This window comes from Crocodylus porosus, unplaced genomic scaffold, assembly GCF_001723895.1.
Source record: "Crocodylus porosus isolate Cpor-Errol unplaced genomic scaffold, CroPor_comp1, whole genome shotgun sequence".
NCBI lineage: Eukaryota > Metazoa > Chordata > Crocodylia > Crocodylidae > Crocodylus > Crocodylus porosus.
This window is the reverse complement of record NW_017728951.1, coordinates 16,762,889-16,774,002: the sequence shown is the minus strand read 5'-3', so window position 1 is coordinate 16,774,002 and position 11,114 is coordinate 16,762,889. Positions and strand designations below refer to the sequence as shown.

Below are 11,114 nucleotides of genomic sequence, written 5' to 3'. Positions count from 1 at the left end.
TCCGCAGGTCACCCAGGGGGCAAGGACTGGGTGAGCCTTGGAAATTTCCACTCACAGCTTCAAACCACGCATGTCAGTTTAACCTCTTCTGTACTGGCAGCATACTCTCAAAAAATTTCCATGACAAAACTCACATGGGTGTGGGCAGAGTATGCCGTGGCAGCAACAGCTTGGCTGGGGCCAGCTGAATTCCCAGCAGATAAGGCTACTGTCCTCCCCCCTGACTTTGGAATGTGGCACCCCTGCCCTGCTCTTGGAACCCCTGTGCTTCCCCCCACCCCTGCTCTCAAAACCTGACCCCTAACTTCTTCTGGATCCCTCCCGTTCTTCTACAGTGGTATGCCCCTGTTGGGCTGTCCCAGAAGTCCCCTGGTGCTGTAGTGTTTCTTCTGTTTCCTTTACTTCATAGGTCTTGCTATGCTACATTTTTGCTTCCTAGAATATCTGATGCAACTGATCTTAAGGCTTACCTAATCTCTTCTCTTTATTTCGTGATAGAAAATTAGGGTTGGAAAGGATCTCAGGAGGTCATCTGGTCCAACCCCCTGCTCAAAGCAGGAGCATCACCAATTAGATCATCCCAGCCAAGGCTTTGTCTACCTGGGGCTTAAAAACCTCTAAAGATGAAGATTCTACAACCTCGCTGGGTAACCTGTTCCATCACTTTACCACCCTCCTAGTGAGAGGCTTTCTTAATATCTAACCTAAATGTCCTTTGCTGCAAACTGAGACCGTTGCTCCTTGTTCCATCATCTGCCATCCAGATGGCATCCAGCTCCGTCCTCTTTGCAGCCCCCTCTTTGCATTTGAAGGCTCCTATTAAATACCCCCTCGGTCTGGTCTTCTCCAGATTAAATAAGCCCAGTTCCCTGAGCTTTTCCCAGAAGTCATTTTCCCTAACCATTTCTGTTGCCTGCTGCTGGGACTTTCCAATTTGTCCACATCTTTTCTACAAGGGGGTGGGGGTGGCATAAAACTGGACACAGTACTCCAGATGTGGCACTCCATTTTGGTCTGTGTTTGACTAGCTCTTGGTTTTCCCTGTCTTCAAACTTAGTTCTTACCCCCCAGACTTTTCCAGTGCCACCACATTATATTTGACTGCCTTCATCTCTCATGCTTCCTGGAGTTGCTTCACGTGGAGGTTGGTGTTACAAACGCCACTATGACATCTGTTCCAGAAACTCTAGCACTGAGTTGTTATACTAGTCCATCCTTATTTAGCAGGACAACGTCAGTCATAATCTTGTCAGTGCTGCTTGAGATCAAACATTGAGAACATTTTTATGGCTGGTTTGGCATTTTATGGCACCTTAAATTGGGTTCACTCATTAATCACATGATAAATTTAATGTGTAAATGAGGTCAGAGACTGTAGACTTTTAAAAGCTGATTTTAAAATCCCTAAAGTCCCTGATCCATGGAGCATTCAATAAAAAAACCCAAACTGTTCATCATGTTTTAATTTTTTGGGTTACCCATCAAATTTTAAGAGATTTTTGGGAGAAACTTATTGAAATCCACTCTTAACCTTTCTGGATAACGTGAGCTACAAATCTAAATAATAATAATGAAAGTGCTAGAAAAATGTTGCCTAGAATCCTTTTAAGAAGAATGCTTACTCACCCAGTCAGTTAATCTTTTATTTGCTCACAAAAGTCCATTGATAATCTCAGTTTTCTTAGAAAAAAATATATAACGTTTTTAATAAATTTAAATGTACATATTAGGAGGATGGATATATAAAGCCCACCCTATTTGAATCTTAGACCAATTGGCAAGGTAATAACACTGTTCTGCCATGTAAGTTTTCCTTGAAAACTTAATAGTTATGATGGAGCGTACTAATAGGTGGTCAGTGGAGGATGAATTTTGAAGGCCTTTTCCCCTTATGTTTACTTCAGTCCCAGATTTAGCTGTTCATTCACTTATTCAACATAACTGACCATAGTGCCTCATTAGTTGAAACTACCACTTATAAGATTTTTCCTTGCCATCAAAATACATTGCAGTCTGTGACCACTTGAAATGTGTATTCTGGTTTAAAAGGCTGGCGTGAAGGTGTTGCAAGGCATGTGTTAGACTACCCTCCTCCAGACTTCTTCTTACTCACCAGCAATCCAAAACCCTACTCACCCTCCCAATCCAGCAGCATGTCGATCCACATGCTGTGTGACCATCCTGAGGCCATTAGACTCAACTCTCTGAATTTCAGTGGGTTCTTAAAATAAACCATTACAACCAAACTATTTACATCCCCATCATGTTTTAGAGTGTTGTTTGGTGTCAAGACTGGAATGGCCAGCAGGAATGCCAAAGGCCTGGAAAAGTTGCAGGATTCGAGTCAGCAGTTTGGTGGCAGGAGTGCCATGTGCCTCTTTTACAAAAAAAAATTCTAGGCTATAGGCTGGAGAGAACAGCATCAAGCCATTTATCTCTGCCAACTTGAGCCATGATTTGGAGGATACCATGTAAGTAGTTTAGAAGAGGCCAAGAGCAAAGGGTGGAGAAGATGTTGGCAAAGCCTGATTTTTCTCCCCCACCCCCGTGTTAACATGGATGAGATCAACATTGGTACAATGTTTTTTGCTCTTTTCTTCAGCATTAACATTTGACACACAACATGCTGAAAGCCAATTTAATGTTGAAATAAATTTATTATGTATTTTGAACATTTTCATGATTGTTATAATGTCAGTTTTCATACAGCTGTGAATGCGATTTTTAGATTTTTAAAAAAGTTTACTGAAGGTTTGTATGGGAGGGTGGAATGAAGGTAATCTACAAATAAGAAATTTTGTGACCATCTTTTACATAAATGCGTTTTTCCTTGTAATCTATTCCCACCTAAATTTGTAGTTGTTATTGTTGTTATTATTATTGTGATTACTATTGTTATTATTTATAATATTCACAAACATTTTAACAGAGCCTTGTAAAATGCTGTGTTTTGTATAAATGGAATGGTGTGCAGTGAAACCTTGAAATGTTAATTAGCAAATAATGGTTAATTATATGCAATAAATACTTTCATTAAACATATTTATGTTTATGATGTGGATTTGTGTCTAATATAAAGAAATTCACTTTACTTTCATAAACATGTGTACTGCGCTGACCTTCGTCTCATGTAGATGCACCCACTATGTCCTTGTACGGGACCCAAGAGAAGATGCAGCATTTGCAATGATAGCTCAATAAATATTTAAGAGGAACTTCCCTTACTTGCCTTTGAACAGCATTTTTTTAAATCTGCGTGGTTCTTACAGAATATGGGATTTACCTTCCGTATCCTTCAGTGGGCTCCTTCCTTGATCCCTTATTGATAGTGGAAGAACAGATAGCTGAACCCATCTCATTCCTCATATTTTTGGCTTTAGTGGTCATGAGGGCACCCAGGCACAGGTGTGATCCTAGTGCTATTGAAAAAATCTGGTTTTGTGCACATTAACTAGAGGAGGAGTTTGCATTAAAGTACAGGTTAAAGACTGTGATTCATCAAAGGTTGGTAACCATTTTAGCTCTGTACACATTTAAAAAAAAAAGAATAGTTTAAAATGTTTAATATCGGAATAGAAAGCACTAATGATTGGGAAAAATACTTACACAAATGAAAGATCATCCTCTCAAATATGCATGTTCGATTTTAGTATCTTGAATGTCTTAAGCTCTTTTCATGTTTTTTGTGTCATTATTCTTTAATTAAAGTCTGAAAGCAAGTCTGATATTTAGCTGCTGTGGATAATTTAGTTAAGTGGAAAGATCTGAGATTTGTTTTCTTACACAGTCATATATGTTGTATCAACAATACAGGTTGGCTGTGATCTTCAATAACCCTTTACTGTTTTTTCTTAATCTTAATAGGAAGACATCTATATGTATGGAGGCAAAATTGAAACAAATAATGGGAATGTTACTGATGAGTTATGGATTTTCAACATACAGAGTCAAACATGGAGTACCAAAACTCCTGCAGTACTAGTGCATGGCCAGCAATATGCTGTGGAGGGTCATTCAGCGCATATAGTAGAGCTGGACAGCAGAGATGTTGTTATGATCATCATTTTTGGATACTCTGCAATATATGGTTACACTAGCATCATACAAGAGTACTACATTAGTAAGTTACTTTTAAATACTTTCTTTTTCCCCTGCTTTGAAACTTTTGTTTTTCTGATTTCTAATAAGAACAAATCTATTGTTTATAGACAGAGAAACTATTTGGCAAGCAAAAACCCTCTGGTTTAATTCTTGACCTAGAAACGTCCCCCCCCCTTAAAGAAAAAGTGTATACCCCTTTCTCTTTCTTGGTGGAGTTTGCTTATTTTTCTATATTAGATTTATGATTAGGCTGTGTGGCTATGATCATAATCAAGTTTTGACTATTAAAAGTCAAGCCAGGAATTCTATTAAGAATTTTATATACCCTGGTTGTGGCACCATTATCTTTTCCCATTGGAGATATTCAAGGAAAGAAAAGGGTGCACAGGAGACGGTAGTCACCCTAAAAAGCTTGATATTTTTGAAGTTGCAAGTTATTAAGGTTATTGTATTGTTTCTCATTCATAATATCAACAGTTAAAAACTGTTATGGTTTGTATGCCTTACCATGTCAGTTTTAAACATTACACTGTTTCTACACTGAAAGAAAATTGGTCCCAACTTCTGTTGCATCTTCACTTAAAAATACCCCCCAAAACAGCCTTTGCTTTTGCCTCTGGATTATTTGGTAGTGTGATGATAAACAAACTTGATAAACAAAGATGAGGCTTCAAAGAGATTTACTATTGCATTTTGCAGCCAGCACTTAGAAGATATTCTTTTACTGATTACTGTGCTATATGACTATATCTACATTATGATTGATTTTTAAGAATATAGCTATTGACTAATATGTCCGTTCATTATTTATATAAAATAATTGAATTGAATAATCACTTCCTTCCTTTCCTGTGGTATTTTTCTGAACCATGAATAATTCTTAACAATACAGTATAAATAACATTTGTAGTTTTTAAGGACTTTTAACACCAGTCCTAGTTTGTAACTGTCACATTAGGGCTGTGCGAAGCTTCAAAAGCTGATCCAATTTGGGGACAATCTCCCAATCAGAATCAAATCAGGAGACCAAGTAAAATCTCTGAAGCAATTCAAAGCATCCAAATTGATTTGGAAAAGATTTGGCTGATTTGGAGATTTGGCCATAGACTAAACAGGCAGCTGGCAAGTCTGTTGGGGGTGGGGGAGAGTGGGGGGAGGGAGGGATTGGGACTGGGACAAGCTGCCCAGCTGGGGCAGGGAGACGTGTTACTTGGGGAGGTGGGCAGGGGCGGTGCAGAGCCCACCTCCCCAAGTAGTGGGGGTGGGAGTGGGAGCTCTGCCCTGCAGCCACTTGCCTAGCTGAGGTGGGGGGGTGAGATGCGGGTGTGGCTTGCTCCAGACAGAAGGGGGCAAGTGGCAACAGGGCATAGCCCCCACTCCCAGCCCTGCCATGCCTGAATCCCACACCCCCTGTGCTGGCCCACAAGCAGTGGTAGGGCAGAGCCCACACTCCCAGTGCTGGATCGGGGGCTATGCCCTGCTGTCACCTGGAGTGAGCTATGCCTGCATTGTGCCCCCTCCACGCCGGCTGGGCAAGCAGCAGCAGGGGATAGCCCCATGGCTCCCCCTGCTGGGGTGGAGGCAGGCACAGCCAGAGGAGCTGTGGGAGAAGCCCCCATGGCTGCCTTGTCTGGCTCTGTTCCCTGCCCAGCCCCAGCTTAAAAAAAACCCTGCACTTGCTGGCTGTAGCAGTGGCAATCAGGACCTCTGAGGCTTGTGGCAGAGCCCCCCCATGTAACACAGGGCAGCGGAGTGCAGTGGGGATCGCCCCCCCTGCCTGGCACCTGTGCGGCAGCTGCCCCATGACGCAGGTGCAGCATGGCTTGGCAGGGCACTGCACTCTGTCTGGGAGCTGGGGCGGCTCCAACAGTCGGCTGAAGCTGGCCACCACTCAACCCAAGCGGTCCCAGCTTCCAGGCAGCGCTCAGCGGCCTGTCAAGCTGAGCTGCACCCATGCCATGGGGCAGCTGCTGTGTGGGTGTCAGGCAGGGGGTTGATCCCCACTGCTCTGCACTGCACAGGGGGCCTCTGCCATGAGTGCCCAAAGGTCCCAATTGCCGCTGCCAGAGCTGATGAGTACGGAGCTTTTTTTTTTTTTTTTTTCTTTTAAGTGCTGGAGGCTGGGTCTGGGCGGGGAAGCCATCAGGGTGGGGCTGGGCAGGTGTGGGGAATATCGGGGAGCAGGGGCTGGGTGGGGAGGCTCTGCCATGTGGCTCCAGAGACCTCACAGCTGCTGCTACTGCCAGTGAGCGTGCGTTTGTTTGATTCCCAGACTGCTGGGACTGCGCAGGGTGCAGGGTGCAATTGGGGAGTGGGAGCTGCGTGGAGGCGCTCTGCCATGAGCACCCAGAGGCCTGAATCACCACTGCTGCAGCTGGTGGGTGTGGGGCTTTTTTTATATGCTGGGACTAGGCTGGGGATGGGTGGGGGATGGGCCTGGGCAGGGCAGCCATGGGGGCTACTCCCACGGCTCCCCTCACCTGGGGAGAGGCAGGCACAGCTGGAAGAGCAGCCTGGCTGTGCCTACCTTTCCCCAGGCAATCTGAATCCTGAATCTCTCCAAATCGATGCTGAAACTTCAGAAGCTGATTCAGCCAAATCAATTCAGAACAGTGATCTAAATCTCCAAATCGAATCACTGTCATCCAAATCAGCCAAATCCTAATTGAATACTCCTCTATTCGCACAGGCCTAGATTACATCATATTTCATCTTTGAGCTTTCATTTTATTATATGTACCCATACAAGTACAAATCTGTAGGTCTATACATGTAGTCTTTGGGGTACTCTGAGTTGATGTGTCTACAGCTATGCAAATGGGCTTTACCCACTTAGGAGCCTTTTAGATAGTCCAAAGGATAGTTTGCAAGTGAGCTTCAGTGCCTGCAGTCTGAATCTGGCTTTGCCTCCTTGGAAGACCTTCAGCCATTTCTGATAACAAAAGAATAAACTAATCCTTTGTCCAAGCAGACAAATGGTAAAGCAAATCTTCAGCCTTTCTTCTGGTGGCAGGAGAGAGCCCTTTAGCTCTGGCCCTTCCTAGAGGAAAACTCTTCTGTGTTGAAGTCTGCTTTCTTCCTCTAACTAAAGCTCCCCTCCCCATCTTGGGCTTTAAACTGCCAGTAGTCCCTCACAGCTGGGCTTCTACCCTAGGGCTGGCTGCCTCTCTTAAAAGGCCAGACCACCCTGTTCCAGGCAGGGGTTTTACTTTATTTTATACTTTGCAAACTTGTAGTAGTTGTCAGGTTTTGAGCTGACTATCACTAGTACAGTTTTAGTTTAATAGTGTTTTCTTAATGCAGAATTTCAGTTCTGTTTGGTCTGCTTCAAGCATATAAATAGCCTTATTTACTTCAGGTGGGATTACTTACCTGTTTAAAATTTAAAAATAAGAATAATTGATTCACTTAACTGGGGCACAGAACCCCTCAAACAATATCATGCAGTCACAAAATGCTTATACTCTGTTTCTGGAATTATTGCTGAGGATCATGAAATTGTTTTTAGCAGTACTGAACATCTGCAAAAGAGAATCAGAATGGCAGGAAAAATAGCAAAATATAATCTGCCCATGTTCATATTTTTGCTGCTCTTGACTGCTCTAAACTAGTTTACTTATCTGCAATGTTTTGATATTCAATAAGGTACATGGATAATGGTGGTATAATTTATCATACTGAATTATTGAAGGAAGAATCCCACAAAAACAGCTAAAGACTGAATGCCTTCTCTTGAAGACTTGTTTTAAGAAAAGCAGAAAACAAAATGAGAAAAGTCGAGATAAATTTTTGTTGTTTTCTGCATGTTTATTAATGTTTAACATTACTTTGAATATTATATATACATTGTTAGTGTTAAGTACAGAGAGGAAGCATCAGGCATTTTTAATCCCTAAGAAAGAAAGAAAAGATTTAGTTGATTAGTTGTGAAAGGGGGGAGGAAGGCACTCGCTTAAGTTAGCAACCGAAAATAAATTTTGAGCATTCATTTGGTAGTCTACTGCTGGTGTTTATAGTTGAAGTGCATGGCTTGTTTCTATTTTACAGTTTCTTTAATGCATTAAGGCTATATTTGTAGAAGATTAGTAAAACAGACTGCTATCTATGATGAAGCACATTTAGAAAAATCAATCTGTGGTTATAAGCTTTGAGTCAGGGAAAGCATATTTTGCACCGTTGACAGTTGTTATGGTTCAGAATCTAATCTCAACTTTGTGAATTTTTCAGAGATATTAGGTTGTCTGCCAGTTATATCAAATAGTAATGGAAAATATAGTTTTTAATAGAAAGCATATTTCATTATTGAATGAAAAATAATTTAAAAAGTTATAACAAAATAGTGTCTTTATATGTAACACATTGATTTCAGTGAAGGTATTTGTATGAAGAAGCATGAGATCACACAAGCAAAGGTTTGTGTATACTTTGTAATTGTTTGGTTTCTGCAGCTGAAAATACTCATGTTTTATATCACCTTAGCACCTCTTATATTTTTTCTCACTAACTTTAAATGAATGTATGGCAATTTCTTTTCCTCTATTTCTTGGTACTTACCAAATTTATTTACAGTTTTGCAGCTCTGGAATCATTTTTAACCATGAAATTCCAGATGCTGGTTTGCTGTAAGGATGACTGGGTTTTTTGGAAGTCAGTGGCAGCAGAATCCAGAGTGAGAAGGCATGGCACGTGTTTCAATAAAATCCACTTGAATCTTGATGGAAAAACCAATGTTTGCTGCAAAAAAGGTTTCCAAAATTATAGAAAGAAAAATCACTGTACCCTTTTCTCTCTCTGCCTTCTATTAATTTTTTACTGCTATACAATCAGACACGCTGTTTTTTTTCTGATGGGTAATTAAGTTTTCTAAAAGAAGCAGGTAAATAGAATTTAGCTCATTAGACCATCTTGCCTGACCTGTCTAATGATCCCACCATGTTTGCTGATATCTGTGTTAAACTGTATTAATGATCAGTCATGAGATTTTGGTGCCTAGGTGATTTTTAACTAATGTGCTGCTGGTTTCAATGAACTTCGGATTTGGAAACTGAAAATCTAAGTGTTGACTTCTTAACTGGTGCTCCTTTGGCTTCTTAGTAGGGTATTTTGCTATGCAGCTCTTTATAGAAATAAGTTGATCTAAAATGTACACGTGTGCATGCACTTGTTCCCTCTGGGCATTTATAAACATAGTGTTTTTGTCCTGCGATGTGCCAGAGATCCGCCGCTTTGGAGCAGACTCGATTAATTAAGTCTACTCCATACATGAGCTGAGGTGAACTGCGCTGCGCCGTGTGCAGTTGTATAAGTGGTGAAACGCACGTCAGCGCACAGAAAATGCCGGCGGTGCACTTTGGAACTAAAGCATCTCCGAGGTGTTTTAGCTCAAAAGCGTCCTGTCGCCATTTTCTCAGTGTCGATGCACATTTCACCACTTGTACAACTGGAAGCTTTGCAGTGCCAGGTGCTTTTCAAAGCATCTGTTGCTGTGGCACTTGCATGTGTAAAAATGTCCACTATATCCGTCTCTCCTCCTTCAAAACATGTTCCGTTTCTCTCTGCTTGAACATCCCCCCTCAAGATAAAATAAGAGTGTGGCTATATCTGAGGGGGAAAAAAAGCCTAGTAGTTCCTATTTCAAATAGAATAAATTGAAGAAAAAAATCATGATGTTTTCAGTTGGATTTTCACTATGGGGGACTGTGAATGAAATCCAGAAGTGCTGTGATTGCCTTTGGAACCACTGCAGGAGCAAAGGAGCTTCATTTTGTCCTTTCTTGCTATTCTTAGAATTATGGCTTTTGGGGAGCCTATAAATCTTAGAAGGGGAATTATGTGGATGGTTTTACTAACTTGGACCGTAAAGCTTTTCTGGGTTAGTCCACAGGGAAATTTATTTCACTTTAGGTTAGTGATACCTCATAAACTTTCTAAGAATCTCAATGCGAGTCTCAAGGTGAATGTAATATTAGTGTTTTGCTTTAGCGGAGGCTTGAAAAAGCTCCATATGTTTTAGGAAATTTCTGTATAAGCCTGTTCTGGAATTATTTAAAGAGGACAGAGACTTGTTTAGATTAGTTACAGATTACATTCTGCTTTCTAGATTGAAGTGATTCTTCTTCTTTTGGCTTCAAAACTGGTCAGCACCGCTTTTGTCTCTACCAGCAGACAGAAGATCTTATCTAAAGAATGTGATACTGTAATATATACTGTATTTAGTTGATCAGAAGATAAAGTTTTCCCATTTAATGTGGGGCAAACAGTCCCTTGCCTTGCAATCGAGTACAAGGCAGTGGGGTAGCGGGCAGCTGCTGTGGCTCTGGCCCCAACCAAGGGTTGGGGTTAGAGCCAAGGCCAGGTCCAGGACCAGATCTGCCCCGTCCCCACTCTCTCCCCACCCCATTGCCTCTGCATGCCCTGCCACTCCTCCCCACACAGCCTCCTGTCTCTTCCCCTGTCACATCTTCCTCTCTCCCCACTTTACCGCACTCCTTACTTTTGCCCTGAGCTGGTGGGCTGCAACTCTGCTGTAGCCCGGGGCACAGAGCATGGCTGTAACCCAGCTCTATAGAAGCAGCATGGATCCAGCACTGTTGTTCCAGCCCAGCTCCATAGCAGCAGCACTGGCTCTCCACTGCTTGTGGTATGGGGCTGTGCTGGAACAGTGCCAGCTCCATGCCACTGCTACAGAGCTGGGCTTGAGCTATGCTCCATGACCTGGGCTGCAGGAGGGACAGAGCCTGCCAGCACAGAGCAAAGGTAAGGGGGCCTGGAGGGGCAGACAGGGGAGGCAGAGACTTTGGGTGGGGGATGTGAGGAGAGGGGGTGGGACTTAGATTTCATAGACATTAGGGCTGGAAGGGACCTCGGGAGATTGAGTCCAGCCCCCTGCCCAAAGGGCAGGAAGTCAGCTGGGGTCATAGGATCCCAGCAAGATAAGCATCCAATTTACTCTTGAAGGTGTTCAATGTAGGTGCTTGAACCACCTCAGCTGGCAGACTGTTCCAGACCTTGGG

The 11,114-nt window shown here is 42.5% G+C and overlaps 1 protein-coding gene across 3 annotated transcripts in view; it reads left to right on the top strand.

The window, feature by feature from the left end:
* Nucleotides 1-11,114, top strand: part of ATRNL1 (attractin like 1) — a 969,676-nt gene that overhangs the window by 159,003 nt on the left and 799,559 nt on the right. For all 3 annotated transcript variants that reach the window (XM_019555783.1, XM_019555782.1, XM_019555784.1), the window contains exon 8: nucleotides 3,865-4,120. In XM_019555783.1, coding sequence (XP_019411328.1) covers nucleotides 3,865-4,120 — 256 coding nt within the window. The remainder of the gene's footprint in view (nucleotides 1-3,864; nucleotides 4,121-11,114) is intronic.